Genomic DNA, 19471 nt, shown 5'->3' with positions numbered 1-19471 from the left:
CTAGGCTCCCAATTCTGTTCCATTGATCCATATGTCATTTTTTGTGCCAATACCATGCTGTTTTGACTACTGTATCTCTGTAGTATTGTCTGAAGTCTGGGAGGGTTATTCCTCCAGTTTTGTTCTTTTTCTTCAGTATTGCTTTGGCAATTCTGGATCTTTTGTGATTCCATATAAATTTTAGGATGATTTGTCTTGTTTCTATGAAAAATGTCCTGGGTAATTTCATTGTTTTGGGTAGTGTGGTCATTTTAACAACATTAATTCTTCCAATTCAAGAACATGGGATATCTTTTGATTTCTTTAAGTCATCTTTCATTTCCTTTATTAATGTTTTATAGTTTTCCATGTATAAGTCTTTCACCTCCTTTGTGAGTTTTATTCCTAAGTATTTTTTTTATGAAATTTTAAAAGGGAATATTTTTTTAACTTTCCTTATCTGATATTTCATTGTTAGTGTAAAGAAATGCAACCGATTTCTGTATGTTCATCTTGCTACCTTGCTGAATTCATTTATCAGCTCTAGTAGTTTTTGTACAGTCTTTATGGTTTTTTATATACACTATCATGTCATCTGCATATAATGGCAATTTTATCTCTTCCCTTCCAGTTTGGATACCTGTTACTTCTTTTTCCTGTCTGATTGCTGTGGCTAGGACTTCCAACACTATGTTGAATAGAGGTGATGAGAGTGGGCATCCTAATGTTCTAGATTTTAGCAGAAAGGCTTTCAGCTTTTCACCATTGAGGGTTGGCTGTGGGTTTGTCATAAAGAGTTTTTATGATGTTGAGATATGTTTCCTCTGTACTCACTTTGGCAAGAGTTTTTATCATGAATGGATGCTGAATTTTTAAAATGCTTTTTCTGCATCTATTGAGATTATCATGTGGTTTTTGTCTTTTCTTTTGGTGATGTGGTATATCCATTGATTGATTTACATATGTTGAACCATCCTTGTGACCCTGGGAAGAACTCAACTCCTTTGTGATGTATGATCTTTTTTATGTGTTTGATTCAATTTGCTAATATTTTGTTGAGAATTGTTGCATCTATATTCATCAAAGATATTGGCCTATAATTTTCTTTGTTGGTACTGTCTTTGTTTGGTTTTGGTACCAGAGTAATGGTGGCTTCATAGAATAAGTTTGGGAGTGTTCCTTCCTCTTCAGTCTTTTGGAAGACTTTGTGAAGATCATTATGAGTTCTTTGTATGTTTAATAGAATACCCCCAGTGAAGCTATCTGGTCCTGAACTTTTGTTTGCAAGGAGTTTTCTTTATTACAGATTCTATTTCACTTCATAGTGAGTGGTTTGTTCAAATTATCTATTTCTTATTGATTCACTTTTGGTGAACTGTATGTTTCTAGAAACTTGTCCATTTCTTCTAGGTTGTCCAATTTGTTGGCATATAATTGTTCATAGTATTCTCTTATGGTTTTTGTACTTCTGTGGAGTTGGTTGTAATCGCTCCACTTTCATTTCTTATTTTGTTTGTTTGAGTTTTCTCTCTTTTCTTCTTGGTGAGCCTAGCCAAAGGTTTGTTGATTTTGTTTACTCTTTCAAAAAATCAGCTCTTGGTTTTATTGACTTTTTTCTATTGTTTTTTAAATCTCCACTTTATTTATTTCCTCCCTGATCTTTATTATTTCTTTCCTTCTGCTAACATTAGGTTTTGTTTGCTCTTTCTCTAATTATTTAGGTGGTAGGTTAGGTTGTTTATTTGAGATTTTTCTGGTTTTTTGAGGAAGGCCTGTTTTGCTATGAACTTCCCTATTAGAACTGCTTTTGTTGCATCCCATAGATTTTGTGTGGTTGTGTTTTCATTGTCATTTGTCTCAAGGTATTTTTTAATTTCCTCTTTGACTTCATCATTGACCCATTTCTTTTTCAGTAGCATATTGTTTAGTCTCCATGCAATCATTTTTTTCTCATCTCTCTTTCTGTTGATTTTCAGTTTTTTATACCACTGTGGTCAGAAAAGATGCTTGAAATAATTTATATCCTCTTAAATTTGTTGAGGCTTGTTTTTTTTCTGAATATGTGATCTATACTAGAGAATGTTCCATGTGCAGTCAAAAAGAATGTATATTCTGTTTCTTAAGGGTCTGACAGCTAGTAAACAGTCTATGTTAACTATTATCATCATCATTATTAGAATGCTTGAATCTGTGTGATTTTCACTTCTCTAGGATCATACTAGCTGAAATCTTGCAAACCTCAGCATCAATTTAAAGATACCCTTTTATCCTTGGCTATAAATCATCTTACTTTCATATTTATATTTTGACTATCAACTATGTCTTATGAAAAGTGAATATGAGTCTAGAATTAAGCCACAGCTCAGTTACTTGGTTTTTGGTATCTACCTTGCACATAATGCAGACATTCAGTCTGTGCAGAGAACTCTGAGGTACCCATGTGAATGGAAGAAAGCAAAGGCATGATTAATCTAGACCAATAAAGGACACAAAACAGCATTATTTGGCTTTAGAAAGAAAGCACACTTTCAATCAGCAGCCCACTCACTCACTCATTCCTCTACTCATGCAGACACTTTCCAGTTACCTCTTTTTGCCAACCACAAGCATGTGGGTTCTTGCCCAGCAATAGAAAGAATAAGGCCACAGGGGTTCCAGAAGAAAAAAATCTAGCCCAAATAGATTGAGCTAGCCATGTTGGGAAATTAGGAGAAGACAGAAAGGAAGTATCATAGTTACGTACTAAGACTAATATCTCATACTTGTAAAGCACTTTACACTTAGTTTTTTACTATCATCTTCTGATTCTAGGCTTTAGTATTTGGTGGCACATTAGAATCACCTGGGTAAAGGGAGTTTGAAAAATAGGCTGCCAGACTAATCAAGTCGGAATCTCTTGGGGATGAAGACCATGGATGTGTGTTTTTAAGAGTCTCACCAGACCATTTGGATGCACTAGGATGGTTAAGAGACCATCCTTATAAGCCTAGTCAATATACTTCCCTCTTCATTAAAGCAACCTCCTAATATAGGAATTTAAATAAATTTAAATTAAATAATTAGAGGTTCAGAATTCTGAGCTTCAAACATGAAATATTACCTCATTAGAAAGGTTTGGGTTAGACTGGGTTAATTTTTCTAGGCTTCTGTTTTCAGATTCATTTCTTGTCTCATCTTGATACATTTAAGTTGGACTGAATCACAAAGCCAGAGATAGAACATTAGCTCCTGAGTTTGCTCCATATGCTCCTGGAGGAGTTGGCCTCATTGTTAACCTTGTTACAACTCAAGATCCATCATAACAAGTGTTGTGATGAGTGATGATACAGACGGAAACGTGTTAGAGAGAGAGGTCACAGCGCTGGTATTTAGTGTTATCACAAATACTCAGCAATACCTAAACCTCACTCTTAGTATTGTAAGTATCAATCTGCAGTGTGTAGGACATAAACTAGATAGCTTTTTTCAAGCAAATCTTTCAAGTCATGTTTAAAACAGTCTTCAGAACTTTTATGCATGGAAGCAGAGTTTCCCAACCTGTGGGCAATGGCATACCACTGTGTCCCAAATGGCTCATGGGTGTGCCAACAAAGTGACCCTTTTAATCTTGGGGCAGCCAGAGCTTCTGGCCAGTTGCCTTCAGGCATTAGCAGCTTCACCCATTGGCCTTATGAGTATTACCATTTTCTATATGTTCCATGACATGAAGAATATTGGAGAACACTGAGTAGCACAAGCCAAGTACTAGAGCAGCATGCTCTAGACAAGTTATTTTGTTTAATGTCCCAAGTTTTAATTTTAGATATTAATACCAAGCAGCTATCACCTATAACTGCTAGTTCACAAAAGGAGGGGATTATCAAGCTCTTTGTTTAGAAAATGCTTTTGTTTTAAAGTTGTTTACATCACAAAAGTGAGTACAGTCCAAACATAGAGTACCAATAAAACATTTTATCAAGAAGAATTGAACTTTTCTTTCTGGTTTTTATTCTGTCAAATTGTCAATCTTACTGAAAAGCTGAAATAACATCACCATGAATATCCACGCCTCCTTTACCCACAGTCACAAAGTGTTTCCATTTGGCCACATTTGCTTGATCTCTAACTTTTCTTTCAGTGGAACCATTTGAAAGTTGCAGATGTCACACCACCTTGCCCCTAAAAACCTTGTCATGCTCCCCTAAGAAAAAAATCCTCCAAAACAACCACAGTACTGCTGGTCCATCTGAGAAAATTAGCCTGAATTCAATGTTATCTAACAAACAGTTCATATTCAAATTTCCCCAGTTGTTTCCAAAATTTCCTTCATAAATTTTTTCTCCCATCCAAGATTCAATCCAGTTCCATACATTGCATTTGGTTGTTACATATCTTTGATATTTTAAAATCTAGACTAGCCCCCCCAGCATGTTTTTTTTTTTTAAATATCATTTGTTTTTCACTACGATGACTCTTTTTAAAAATCCAGGCAAGTCATCTTGCAGAATATCCTACATTCTGGATTTGTCTGTTTACTCAAGCTTAGATTCAGTTAGAAAGAGCATTTTCAAATTCCTGAATATACAGAAGAGATATAATCTAGACTAAGTGAATACATTGAACTTAATGGAGAAACCCTCTGCACAGTCTCTATTTTACTGCCTGGGGAGTGTCAGTAACTTAGTTGCAGAATGGTACCTTCCACAGGCCAGCATTAGGTAAGCATCATCCTACAGAAGAAAAATGACTCCACCACAGACTATCTGCCAACACTTGGTGCCACTAGAAGAAGATGCCAGGTCTTCAGAAGAACAGCCTAAGGTTCTACTGGGTTTTACTTTCAGGTGCTGGGGCAGTTGCTCATCCCAATAACTTGGTTAGGCTGAAATGGCCTTATCTTATCCTGGATACTCTCTCTGATCAAAGTGAAACGTGCCAGGGCCCAAGGTCTACTAAACAGTTAATAAACATAGACAAATTCAGCACCTGCTGACTTGCTGAGGAGCTCTACACTGTACCAATGTTCAAGAGCATCCATGATAGGACTGGAGCAAGGCTGACATCACCTACCTGCCTGCTTCACAAACTTGCCTAGCACCAGGAATGTCCTAAGTATCATATGCCCCATTTGTTGCAGGCCTTTTCAGTCATGGACAGTAAAATGAAACACATTCAAGCATTAGCAAAAAGCTCAGTGGTGGTACCCTGACTTTCATCAAGGCATTTCCTTAGTTACGCTGATTAGGATTACAGTGTATGACCAGAGTTCAGGATGGGGACCGACTCCAGGATGGAGTCCAGGCAGGGCTATTGTTTCCTCCCTGGGGCAGACAGGTTCCTCCGCCTGCGAATCTTGTGGGGTTCTCCTCCCAGGGTATCTGTCCTTCACTCCATCAGGGACTTCCCCTCCACCTGATGAAGTGCATTTAGTGGCCAGGGAAGAAGAAAGAGCTGCAGCTGCCTCTCTCTTAATGGCTGGTAGGTCCACTCCACTACCGAGTCTGCGCCTCCACCCTGGTGATGGGTGTGCAGAGCGGAGCACAAGACAAGGCCAGGGTGCACCCAAGTTTCACAACACAGATGCCAATTAATTTTAAATGGACTCTCATCTGCTTCTAAAAAAAAAAGGATTTGTCCAAGGCTTACAATAACAGATACTTCTCTACAACAACCAAGACATGGAAACAACCCAAATGTGCATCAACAAATGACTGAACAAAGAAGATATGGTATATATACAATGGAATACTACTCAACCATAAAAAAGAATAAAATAACACCATTTGCACAAAATGGATGGACCTGGAGATTGTCATTCTAAGTGAAGCAAGTGAGAAGGAGAAATAAAAATACCATATGATATCGCTTATATGTGGAATCTGAAAAAAAGGACACTGCACTCCTCTCTAGCCCATCCATTAGGTTGTTTCACAGAAGTCCAGTAAACTAAGACTTTAACTTTTAGCTGCTGATCCCTCGAATTCTGTGCATCCCATGAGATAAGAAGTCATTGGTACCATCCAACTTGCCTGTCTCAGAAATAAGCATAGGTATTTGTAAATCCTTCAAAGGCAACACAGGATTAGCGACCCAGCATCTAATATATTGGGAGAAGGGAGGTGTATTGGTTCTTAAGGCTGCCACAATAAAGCACCACAAACTGGATGGCTTAAAACAACAGAACTGTATTTTCTCACAGTTCTGGAGGCTTGGAGTCCCAGGTCAAGTTGTCTGTAAAGTCATACTCCCTCAGAAGTTTCTAGAGGAGGATCCTTCCTTGTCTTTCTAGCTTCCAGTGGTTAACAGCCATCCTGGGCATCCTTTGGCTCGTGGCAACCAATCCTGTCTCTGTCAAGAACATGTGGTTCTCCTTGTGTGTCTGTGTCTTTACTCAAATATCCCTCTTCTTATAAGAACACCCGTCACTGAGTTAGGGCCTGGCCTAATCTAGTATAACCTCACCTTGACCTGACTGCACTTGCAAAGACCCAATTTCTAAATAAGGTTACATTCACAGGTAGCAAGTGCTCGAACACATATTTTTGGAGGACACAATTCAATCCACAGGGGAAGGAAACTGCAGTTTTTTTGGCCTTTCCTCTTTGTAATAAAAGGCGACTGAAATGGTTTGTAATGAACCCAGAATGCTACAAATTTTCTCCAGGAAAATAAAAATGTGTGAAGTTATAGGAAATAGAGATTTTGCTTATAATTTTAAGACAAACCCTAAAAACTTAAAATATATAAAAATCTGAAAATGTTATTAGCAGTATTTGATTTTATTTTGAACTTTTAACATGTGAGTCAAACATGCTAATCGGATTGATGAAGACTTGCAGAGACAGAAACACCATATGGTGACACTTGGGTAGATAACTGTGCGGACATGAAAGTGGAAGCGAAAACTATTCTTTGGGCCCCAAAGATCAGATATTGGCAGTAATGCTTTTAGCACCTCCAGAGATTCAGTTATTTCAAACATGTAAGATTGCCATTGCAGAAACACAGCACCTAGAGTCAGAAAGCCAAGGTTAGATAGTTATTTGCAACCTTGTGAACGATCCTCGCGTCAAGCATGAGAAATGCAACACGTGCCTCATGTAACCAAACGCTGGGTCTGGATGCCCAGATCAGATGCATGATCTAAATGAGCAAAGGCAATGCTCCGTATTGCTTTGAAAAAATTACCACAGGTGTTATGCTTTCACCCAATCACCTTTTTTAGTAAAACCAAATGGCTGTATCACCTTTCAATCCAGATCATCACGGTAAAATGTTTTCAAAGCACTTTGCCGTGTTTTACTTCCTGAGACCACACCCTGCCTGGACAGGCACTGTTGCAATCGTCATTTTCTCAAAGAGCCAGAAGGATGAGCATTAGCCCCAGGAGACTGGGATCTTGAGCAAATGGATTTATAGTCACTTTAAAACTGCAGACACTGCAAGCCCCTCCAGTTAACACCCACATATCACTGCAGGTATAAAGGGCAACAGGGCTGGCAGAAAGCAAACTTTGCCAATACTGTTACTCTACCTTTGGCTTTCTCAAAGCCAGCATCCCTGTGCACTGCTCTCCACCAAGGTAGATCTCACAGATAAATTAGCATTCACCTGTTCTATCATTCATCTGGGCTCCTCTGAAATAGTTCCAACTTAGCTTCTTCAGGGATCATCTGGTCCAGGGCAGAAAACACTCAAGACTTGTGAGCCAAGCCTCCCAAGTCACTGGCCATCACCTCGCTTGGTCAAGGATACTTTTCACAGGTTGTCCTCTGGTGGATATGCTAAGATTTCTGTGTCTCATAGGGTTTCTTTTGCCAGGTGGAACCAGCATTGAAGATTCTCAACTTTTAAGTCACTCCTTGCTTTCTCCCAGATCCTCCTTCCAAATGCCTGACTGTGTGCTGCGCAGCCCTAACTGCACTGAGCACTTTTCCCGCTGGGTGACGGACTCCCCCAGGGAATCCACTCTTAGCCATCCCTGCCCCCAGGGCCTAATTCAGCGTCTGGCACACGGTAAATGCCCAGACAGCTTTTGCTCAATGAAAAAATATTTCTGGAAAGAACAGTACCCGAGGCCTGCCTTTACAATCAGGATATACATTCACTGTATTGAAGTTTATCAAAACAGTTATGTCACAAGTCACTAAGGGAATGAGATACGATTTGGGTGTATGTCTTTTCATAAGGACCACAGGATGAATGGAGTTAGAGGTTTAGGGATCTATTTAGGAAAAGTAGAGATTTAATGGCAAATTCCAATCATCAACCAGGTAGAAAGAAGGGTTGGGACGGGGGTGGGGGGGGCTGACTACCGGGGCCGCCTGAGGGCACTGGGGGCCTTGAAAGGTGGGCAGAGACTTCAAGATGGAGAAGTCAAGGGGCCTGGAAACAAGCATTTCTCCACTTTCACAAGTGCCTTAAGGCTGTTCCTCCTATTGCTCTTCTGAGCAGATCAGGCTAGTTTAAATGGAAGGGGTTTAACATGCTTTGTACTTTGTGTAGCCTAAGGAGTACCTGTCACTTGTTAATTACCAACAGGGATGACAAGCCCCTTTTATGGGGGAAGTTACTTTTAAGCAAAGGCCCTGAGTCAAGAAAGCATCCAATTAAGTAAATAAATAAAAATCTAATTGCCCCCCCTCAAAAGGAAGCATCCTGCTGCCCTTCAGCAGAGGGGACGGAAGACCCCCCCAACTTGTCTGGCTTGGTTCTCTCTTCAACCTTTCCCCATGCAGCAGCCATATTCCAGTTTTGCTCTGGTGGCTTCTCTGGCAACTAACTCTGACCCATCTGGCTCTTTCTCCTCACCCACTGTCTACCACAGTAGGAACAACATGTGACCCAAGACTGGTGCCTTTTTCCTGTGTTGAGTAAAGTTAAGTCCTGACTCGTGCGAGGGGACTTGCACACAGTCAGAGGTGCCACGAAGTAAACGAAGTTTAAGATTCAGGGCTCTTCTTTTGCCCAGGATTCCTCTGAGAGGGTTCTGGGAGGGTCGTTAGCAGTTCTGCATTTGTCCTTGTGAAATGTTCGCATATGTGCACACATCCACATACATACATAGACTTACATTCCACAAACTTTGGGATCCGTCCCATACCAAGATCTGTCCCATCTCACATAAAAGCCCCGCACTACACTGTCAGGCAGCCTAGAAAATTCCACTCCCCAGATCCACTCCCCGTAGGCTCTTCCCTGGGCCCCTCCACTGACAATAGCCCTCTATGTCTCCCCATCTGTTTATCACAGATTACGACTTGTCTCTGATCTCTCTGAGCTTTTCTTGACCAGAATCTGGGGTTGTGCAGATAAGAGCTTTGTCTTCGCCTTGGCTTGCTTCTTTGTTTTTTCTAAGACTTCCTCTTTCTAGTCATTTTTCCCCCACTGAGAATCCAGTTCTCTCTTGCTTTTAAAGGCACATGTCATGGTACAAAATAGAATTCTATTAGGTAGTTAAAATCACTCCCGAATGAAAGTCTTAATGTGAAACCAGGCAGCAGAATTCAAGGTCAGTCTGAGAAGACAGGTTCCTGAGCATTTTTACCTCCCTTTCGAATGATAACCTGAATTAAATTCCAGATTACTAGATAACTTCTGTTACGCAGTTCATCTTCACGTGGGCATTTCTCCCTGCCCTTGGGTGATATTAGGGAAGCAGCTCTCACAATCTCATCTTCTAAAAGCCTTCTTTAAATCCATCGAAGGAATAAGCTCTTTGCTGCTCCAGGGCATTTGAACCCACTTTTCCCACAGCCCAAAGCACTCTTATCCCACACTTATGAGGAGGCTGATTCCTTCTCATCCTCCGTGACTCAGTAATAAACATGACTATCTAAACTAAGTCCACTGTCCTCTCCTTGCACATTTTGTTTCCTTATCAGAATATGTAACTTTTTTTTTTCTTTTCTGTGCTTTCCTTCAAACCATAAGCTCCATGCAGGTAAGGACAATGACACTGCATTTGCAGCACAAAGCACAGTCTGAAGACAGACTGTCATTGTTACAACAGGCTAGATCACCTGACTTGTCCTGGCTTTTCTCACAGTCCAGACAAGAGAGGTTTAGAACATTGCCCCAGGCTCCTGGGAGAGTTCTTCCCAGGTGGCTGGGAACAAGGGAGCTCTGTTACTGTCATTGTCTCTTTCAGAGCCCAGCGTCCTTTGGGGCATTACTGTGATGGCATGGCACCTCCAGGGCCTCCCTTCTCTACTTCCCATGACTTCCCCAGGAGGCTACCTCTGATGCACTTGCTCAGTGACTCAGAAAGGGTGGGCCAAGTGCAATGGACACCACATCAGACTGAATGGTCTTACCAAATTCCAGCTAGGACTTCCCTCCACTTAGGACAATGGAGTTTCGGGAGACACAGGCGTTATTCACACAAGGCTTCTCCCCAGCAGAGACGGGGTGCCAATGGTCCACTTCAACTCCAGGGACAGTTCCTCTGGGCCTGAGGTGGTCCCTAGTGCTGAACAAGCTTTCTGGGATTCAGACCCCTGCCCCACCTGTCCTTTCTTACAGCTTTGTGCCACAATTCCTCTATCATAACTTCAGAGGTTCAGAAAGCCATTAGCAGGTTATATTGGATTCAAGGCCAGGCTTCACTCAGCCCTGGTGACCTGGTGACCCTCCCATGGAATCTGGTACTTCAGACTTACACCTGGGTACACTGGGAATGTAGAGGGGTGGCGGGGAGCAGGCTCAGAGTCTCAGCTTATTCCATTAGGAATTTATTGGTCAAGTCTAGGTTAGTCTTGGCCAAATATTAACTTGGAAGTTGTCTGTTCTGACTGCCTTCTCCTTCTGTTCCTTCCTCCAGAATGGAATATTTATATGGATGTTGGCTCAGAATATGTTAGAAGCTAGGGCTTGCCTCTAAGATTAATGGGAACAAGTAGGGTCATTAGATGTATTGGAAGTTTCTAGGACCAGGTCATCCATTAGTCTTTAAGGATCTGAACATCTTTAGACACTTGGTGTCAAAACAAGGCTCAGAAAGAGGGACTGTTCCCCCTGAAACATTCACCCTAAGGCAGCTGCATCATATTTAGTGGTTTTGAGGCCAGTCCAACTCTGTAGTCAATGAGCCTCAGGATAACGATGGAGCTTGCTCAGAAGGCATCAACCCAGACATCCCTACCCAGAATAGCTGGGGAAAAACTGCCAGCAAGGGTTCATATTTGATGCAGAACAAACTGTTTCTGGGGAGTTTTGCCCTGCAGTCAGAGTACTTGCAACCTAAGGGAGTTAGCAGATCAGTGACAGCTGGTTAGTGCAGAAAGTAAGTGCAAAGAGGCCTTTCTTGGACATCAGCATCTCATTGTGTTATACTTGTATTTTTGGTATCCATTGATTGAGAAGAAACATATTGACAAAAAGATGCTATGAATTCAGTAATGCCTTTAAATGGATTTATATCTAGTTAAATTAGATAAGAAGAGTCTAGACACATTTTTCAAACATAATGTGGACATTTACATATGACGTTCCACATTTAGTCTACATTCAATTTAATTCAGTCTATGATGGACACACAGATGCCTGAACCCTTGCAACACCTCAGCACTGTCCAGGCATCACAACCCTCTTATTCTGACCATCAGTGTAAGATGCAATGTTCAAAGGCCTAGCCCTTCAAGCATGACACAGACAGACATCAACAGATTTGTTCAATGGGTGACAAACCCAGGCAGTTGTCATGCCCTCAAGAATCAGAAACCAGGTGGATGCTGACACTGTTGACCAAGCTAGGGGAGGAAAAGGGTGCATAGATCAGCTCCAGGAAGGAACTGGCAAGAGCCACGTATGGTATGAAGAAATCCATCCGGTGGACTAGGGCTCAGGGCAGGATTCTGCTTAGTAGAGGCTACTGGAGCTAGGAAGGCCAGAACAAGGGAAGCATCTGATGAATGAAGCATCATGGGTTGTGGTGGCAAGCAACACTTCTGGGGCAAGCAGCAACCCTCTACAGGAGGCCAGGGCCTACACTTCGAGCTGGTTGGCAGCAAAGGACATTGGTGGACTTGAAAAGCTAGCAGCCGTGGCATAGCAGGGCATCTGAATGACTTCTCGGAGATACTGGATGGTGCTTAGGCTGAGATCCCAGACACCCTTCTACCACCAGGATTGATTCAGGATGTGGGGCTAGACTGAGCCAGCCAGGCACTGGGGCCTCAGAACATTCAGCTGAGGGACTGAAGATAATGATTTCAGAGGCAACAAGACACTGCTGACATGCCCGAGAGCCTGACAGAGCATCCCAGCCTCGTAACCCAATGTCACCAGGCTCAGAACACATCAGCACACACACTCCAAGATTCTGAGAACTCAAGCAAGTTACTTTGGAAAAAAGAGAGAGAGACATGGAATATATCTGAGTCTCCTCTCTTTTTGCACTTTCTGTGCATAATTGCATTCAGTGGGGGAAAACATTAATACTTGGGGACTCACTTCCAAAAAAAGAAAAACGAGAGTGAAACAGCTTTATGGGCAGAATCTTTGTGGGCTCTCTTGATTCAAATCCTTATTGTAATTCAGGAGCCAAAAGCTTTTCCACACCGCCCCCACAACTCAGACTGAAGCTGCCTCTCCAGACTGGAAGAAACAGCTCCTAGAAACAGCCCCCCTCCCCAAGCCCTACAGAAACCGTTCCACATCCTTTGTCTGTGCCTCAAAAACAGGATGATTAATGTGGATGGTGGTGATGCTTAAAAAAGAATCCCTGAGACCCAGGGATGTTATCTAACTGCAAGTGTCTCAAAAATGCTTTTCACAAACCTCAAAGCACTCTCCATCAAACACAGCCAATGGGGCAGCCACGAAAGGCCAGGACAATAAACTGAGATGAGTAGAGTTCAGAATAGTAAAAAGTTCCAGGAATGGCCTAACGTCAAAACAATGCATCGGGGTAGGGAAGAGATTCTGCCCTGAGGCTAGCAGTCATGGATGATAATAAACACAAACTTCAGAAAGAAGGAAAAAGCCCAAGCAGGGCAAGCACATGGCTGCTCAGAGCCTCATTAAGACTCTGAGAGGCGAAACCCACTGCCAAACTCACTTGAAAAGGATCACTTTTGGGCAAGAGAGGATGATAGTTAACTCAAGCGGAAATTTTCAGGTGAATCTCCTAATCTTCTATCTGTTCTGTGCTTGTTCAAATCCGTTAGAGACAGTAAAGAACCCTACTTAGACTGAAGTTTCCACACGGCCCATGCACTCAGGGAGTCACCTTCAGGTGGAACCCTGACCCAGGCACCCCTTCTTCAACTCAGATGGGGTAGTCTTCTCAAAGCATGAAAGAAAGCCTGTCCTCTTTCCTTCCTGCCACTTGCATCATTGGACGGAGAACAAGAACAGCACCAGGAGCTGGGCATTTGCTGTCTGCTGAGTGTGAGCTCTGTGCCACGTGCTGTCCGTGCGCCTTCGTGGTTTCTGATGTACCTTCCCTAACCCCTCCACGCCTCCCCTCTTTCTTCCTAAGGGAACCCTGATCAACCTCTCCTTCATGAACTTAATTAGGCAACACATGAGAAACTGACTCCATCCCCACCTCCAGAGGCAGGTGCTGATAGAGGTAGGCTCAAAAGAATCATAGTGAGCTCATCCTCCTGGCCAGAGATTGGCTCAGGAACACAGACTCATGCTCATGGTTTCCTCTAGTGGCTATTACTGGTCTAGGGGTGAGCTTGTGTCCTCAACTGGCCCGCTCAGCCTGAAGGGGGGGACTTCCGACTCGTGCTCTCTCTGTCCCTTCCCCTCCTGCCCTCTCTCTGTCCCTCCATCTGAGAGTGAACGTGGAAGCCCAGTGCACCTGTTGCCGCTGTCGTCACCTTAGCATCACAAGGGAAGCCATTCTGAGAACAAAGCTGACACATAGACACAGGTTAGGTAAGGAATCACTGAGAAGTGGAGCCGGGAGCCCTAATCAGAGTATTCCTGCAGCCTACCTGGATCCGAACTTCCTGATATGTGAGATGCCGTGTGCCTTATTATTTAAGCCAGTTTGAATCAAATAGGATGTTACTTGCAACCAAAAGCATCCTGATACATCTAGAGTACAAGTTTTCCTTTTCCTCCCTCCTCCACCAGCCCCTGTATTTTTTTTTTTCATTCCTTTCTTCCATTCTAAGGAGGCAGTCTAGCTCTGCTGCTTTTCTAGCTGTGTGACCTAAGGCAAATCCTTCAACCTCCCTGGTCTTCAGTGTCCTCATATTTAATAAAAGAGTAGGACTAGAATGATCTGTAAGATCTCTTTAAACTCTAATATTTCTAGTACAAAGATTAAATAATATGATATTTCTCCTAAAAAGACAAGGGTCATATCAAGTAGGTAAACCACTGAGATTAGTTCAAATTAGTTCAAGCTTAAGGCAGAGAGTGGCCAAGACAATTAAAAAAGATGGCTTGAGAAGACATGAAGCAACCTCCCATACACAGCAAACTTCAAGTCAATGAACCCAGAAAACCAATGAGGTGAAAACCATGTACCCCTGGGAATGAATGAGGTGAAAATAAATTGACCACAAAATCATATGTTCCCATATACTCAGCCAAATGTACACTTCATTCCCAATCACTCTGTTTTCCTCCTGGCTCTGATTACCTAAAGAAAGACAAGGAGAAAAGGATCGAGTGTCTTATTCATGAGAAAGACAGCAGAAAGCATGGGAATGATCAGAGAAAGAAGGAACGTTATATGAGCCAAGGGGCTCTGAGAGTCAATCTCTGCAGCATTTTTTCCTTCTGCATTCACATGGGCATTTTTTTCATTTTGTGTCTCCAGTTATTGCAGACCACAAGGACCAAAGGCTGTTTCAGTTCAGACTAGTTCAGTCCAGTAAAAGATTGTTTTGGGAGGCATGCTGCCCCTACTTACATATTGCCTCCAAAAAGACCGAGATGTAGCAGAGGAATAAGGAGCACAAGCAATTGGGTGGCAGACAATTTGGGGGTGAGAGCAGGACAATATTGTGTTTAAGGATCCAGGGGACAAGCAAGGCATTCTATGTCCTAGTAGTGACAGCAGTGAGAGCTTAGGAGCAGTGCCTTTGGGACCCAAGTCAGGAGGGGAGGAGGATACTTATTTGCATGGTTTTGGATCCCGTACAGTGGAGACACTCCATCATTTAGCATAGTCCTGGCATAAAAAGTTCTACAAATAGTTGTTGCATTGATGACTACAGTGAGTAAAAATACATCTAGGTCAATGAAGATACTTTATGGCAACAAAGTATAGGGGAAGTAGAAACAAGGTAGGAGTAGTTGGAATTGTACCTGGAAAGAATAATGGAGTCCAGTGTAGCAGAAAAATATTTATACTGTGGTTTTCAACCTGCATGTAGAATCCCCTGGGGAGACTGAAAAGATAACAGTCATGATGCCTCAACCCCACCATAAGGATTTTGGTTCCACGGGGTTAACGTTTGCAGGGATTCAGGGAGGGAGGGAGCTATTGGTTCAAATTAGCTATTACTGGTGGCTCTTCACGTTCACAGGGTTCTGACAAGTAGCTGCAGATGCTTTTTATAGTATGAGGGTGTCTGTACTTCTGTCTCTGCACACCACCACCAGAACTACCTTCCCAAAGCCCTCTCCTCCGTAACCTCAATGGTTTCCCACTACTTGCAGGTTAAAAAAAAAAAAAAGGAACAAATTAATGGCTTTCTTCTGCCTTTCCTTCTTGTGACTCATCAATAGCAGTGTCTCTTTACACTTAGACTTGTCCCAGGAAGATTTCTGAACTCCAAAAATAAAGATTAAAAAGAAAAAGAAAAAAAAAACAGAAAATTGAGTTATGAGCATTTGCTTCAAAGGGCCAGAAACAGACCAACTTAAAGATTCCTCTCTTGGTGGACGTATCTGTAGGAAAAAAAGAAGGACTAGAATAGAAGTTCTGGTTAAAGATCATTAGATTCTTGACTGACAGTCAGCTGAGCGGGTGGGAAGCTAATCTCCCAGAGGCAGGCTCTCTTTAAGCTCATTAAAGTTTATTTTAAAATTACTTAAGCATTTTATCAGGAATATTAATTTCTTCCCCAAAGGAACTTGAGAAACACATCATGCAAAAAGGTCTATCCAGACTAGGTTTAGGACAATTTTTCATTTCCAGTGAAAATCTTACAACTCTCAGAGAATACTCCTTCTTTGAAGCAAAGAAAATCATTCTGGCACCATCTCATACTCAATCCTAAAACCAATGAGCAATGTTTTCAGACTTTCTAGAAAAAAAGTTGACTGATCCAAGATTTCTATACCTGACAATAAATTATTCATATGTAAGGGTAAACTAAAAATATTTTTGTTATGCAAGGATTCTAAATGGATCTCATTTTATTCTCTTTCTGAAAAACTCACTCCAGGAAGTGCTCTGGCAAAACAAAAATTAAATTGCAACAACAATTCTAGAAAGAGTGAAGCAAACTGTATAAGAAGTATGGTAAGTAATTGACTAAGTAAAATTTAAAGTTAAATATGTAATGATAATGTTATTGTAAAATGTAAAATAAGTGCTAACAAACGATAAATGCTGGAGAGGGTGTGAAGAAAAGGGAACCGTCCTACACTGTTGGTGGGAATGCAGTTTGGTGCAGCTGTTATGGAAAACAGTATGGAGATTCCTCAAAAGACTAAAAACAGACTTATCATATGATCCAGCAATCCCATTCCTGGGCATATATCCAGAAGGAACCTTAATTCAAAAAGATACATGCACCCCAATGTTCATAACAGCACTATTTACAATAGCCAAAACATGGAAACAACCTAAATGTCCTTTGACAGATGACTAGATAAAGAAGCAGTGGTATATTTATACAATGGAGATTGTCATTCTAAGTGAAGTATGCCAGAAAGAGGAAGAAAAATACCATATGATATCACTTGTATGTGGAATCTAAAAAAAGACATATGAACTTATTTACAAAACAGAAACAGATTCACAGACATAGAAAACAAACTTATGGTTACCAGGGGGGAAGAGAGTGGGAAGGGATAAATTGGGAATTTGAGATTTGCAGATAGTAATATATATAAAATATATAAATAACAAGTTCATACTGTATAGCACAGAGAACTGTACTCAATATCTTGTAGTAACTTATGGTGAAAAAGAATATGGAAATGAATATATGTATGTTCATGTATGACTGAAGCATTGTGCTATACACCAGAAACTGACAACATTGTAAGCTGGTTATACTTAAATAAAAATATATATTAAAATATAAAATAAGAAATGCTAAAAATATTTCTTTAAAAATAGAAGCAGCATGTAAGAAACAGCAGCACCACTCTCTCCACTGTCTTCTGTGACATCCATTCCCTCTCTGTTGTTTTGTAGTGTGGCACAAGGGAATATATGGGTAAGTGGCCCATGAGTCTTCTGCCTGGTGGACTTTTTTTTTTTTTTTTGCATACTGGTCTTAGCTTATAGCAAAATACCTCCTTCCTCCAGCAGCACCGAAGATAGAGATGCTTCAACTCATTCCTAGACATAGCATTCTTTTTAGCCCTAAAAAGACATTCAATAAATAAAGCAAGAGATTACTAAGGATATAAATATGAAAATAACCAGCATCTTAGAGTTTTGCCCTCCTAACCTCAAAGAACAGAGCAAAGTTCAACTCCTCCAAAATGTCTTCTATAAAAAGGCCATAGGAGGAATTACCTGACAGAGTGGATAATCCATACACACACACAGACACACAGACACATACACACGAAAGGAATTAACTAGGCACAACCAACTGAGCTGATTTACCTTTCCACTGCAGTAATTTGGAAGGATACATTTGGTAGATCATGGGCAACCACAGTGACTCAAGATTCTTTTCACCTGATTTGTCAGAACAGTTAGAACCCCGCCTACTTTAGTAGGAGCGCTCTGCTCCTTACCTGTAAGCTTGGAGCAGAGATGTTTGGGTGAGGAGAGCCAGGTGGGAGGGGGTTGTGAATACCCCACAGGAAGTGGGGGTGGGCACCTGCCAGGCCATATACTGTTCAGTCTCAGGCTGTCTCAGCCTGTCCCAGCCATACCGGTGGAGCCACTCCCTACTGCCCGCAGCTGACAGTCTTCCGCCCTACCCTTTATCTCTAGCTAAAGAAAATCTGAAATTCAGAGGACCCAACTGAAATGCGGCAATGGTTGTAAGTTACGAATTTATCTTGCTTCATACCACTCACAGGCGTTGAAAATGTTAAGCTAAGAACCTCATTCCTTAGATGCACACATACACACAACACCCCCCCCCCAATACTACTATATTAGTCCGTTCCAACATTCTGAATAACCAAAGGCTACACTGACAGAAGCAAAAAGTGACCTGAGCTCGTGTGGCTCCTACCAACTAACTTTCAATTCAGCTTTTTAGTAGGTGCCATAGGCGGAGATCGGGTTCTAACCCCAGTCCTGTCGGTAACTGTCTTCTCCCCTCGGCCCTCTCATTTGTAAAAATCATAGCTAAGGTCGCTTTCCTGCGACAGCGAGTCTTTGAGCGGTCTGCAGGAGAGTGGAGCCACTATCCCAGTACATCTGCATCTGCTTGGCGTTTTCTCTTCGGCATGTTTTCATCCGCCTTTTTCACTACAGTCTCTCTTAAGCATCCAGCAGTTCAGCCCGCATGCCGTGTAGCGGAGGGCGCAGTCAGAATTCAAAGCAGGGAGAAGAGAGCCCCCAGCTCCGCTCGGCCCGCGCTCCGGGAGGCCGAGAGGGCGGACACCGAGGGCGCGGCGGGAGGGCGCCGGGGCCGCGGGGCTCCGCCGGCGCTTGGGCGGCCCGGGTCGGGAATGTTCCCCCGCTGCTCCCGCTCGCACCACGGCGATCGTGGAAGGAATGAGAGGAATGAGCCGGGGTGACAGCCCCGCATTATCAGCCGCCTGCCCCCCCTCTCCCCAGCGGGACCGTAATCCCCTCTTTGTGCTCTGGGCGGGCGCCGAGCCGGCGTAATTCTCTCCCTCCGCGGGCCCCCGCCTCGCGCGGGGAGCCCCCTATGCGGAGCGCCAGCAGCTGGGACGCTGGCAGAGATGCCAGCGAGTTCCCGGGCCCACCGGGTCCGCAGCTCTTCCCACACCCCCTGCCCCGGGCGACGCGTTCCCAGGAGAGAGAGGAAGTTGCCCAACCGGATCCTGGGCCTGAGAGAGCTCGGACTGACGCCTGCCATCCGCACCCACACGCGAAAACACTTTTAGCCCCTTGAAAGTGAAAGTGCCTCTGCTTCAAAACAAACAAACAAAACCCTGATTCCTTGCTAAGAGGTCCCAGGGGAAGGGCTAGCATTAGCTCTCTTTCACATTGCTTATTGCTCAGGATGACAAGAATTGGTCCCAAATTCCAGGGACAGGAATAGAACAGGAGCGCTGGGATTGAACTTTGCACCCTGAGATGACTATGGGTCTGTGATGTTCTATGGATGCAGCAGCGTAAAATTTGGGCTAAAAAGGGCCTGCAAGAAAGAAAGGAAAAGAAAGATTCAGAGGAAGGTGAAGAAAAGCAACCAGTCAGTAAAAATGATAA

The 19471-nt window shown here is 42.6% G+C and overlaps 1 protein-coding gene across 7 annotated transcripts in view; it reads right to left on the bottom strand.

Annotated features, from left to right (window-relative positions):
- Positions 1-19471, bottom strand: part of LOC140688747 (uncharacterized) — a 116158-nt gene that overhangs the window by 34315 nt on the left and 62372 nt on the right. For 5 of the 7 annotated variants that reach the window (XM_072948599.1, XM_072948597.1, XM_072948598.1 and 2 more), the window contains exon 4: positions 17401-17470. In XM_072948599.1, coding sequence (XP_072804700.1) covers positions 17401-17470 — 70 coding nt within the window. Of the gene's footprint in view, positions 1-6821; positions 6970-17400; positions 17471-19471 lie in introns of those variants that run through there. The other 2 variants (XM_072948600.1, XM_072948607.1) reach the window with 2 other exon arrangements.

The sequence above is a fragment of the Vicugna pacos genome, chromosome 23, assembly GCF_048564905.1.
Source record: "Vicugna pacos chromosome 23, VicPac4, whole genome shotgun sequence".
NCBI classification, from domain to species: domain Eukaryota; kingdom Metazoa; phylum Chordata; class Mammalia; order Artiodactyla; family Camelidae; genus Vicugna; species Vicugna pacos.
The sequence above is the reverse complement of the archived record's forward strand: the minus strand, read 5'-3'. Positions and strand labels throughout refer to the sequence as shown.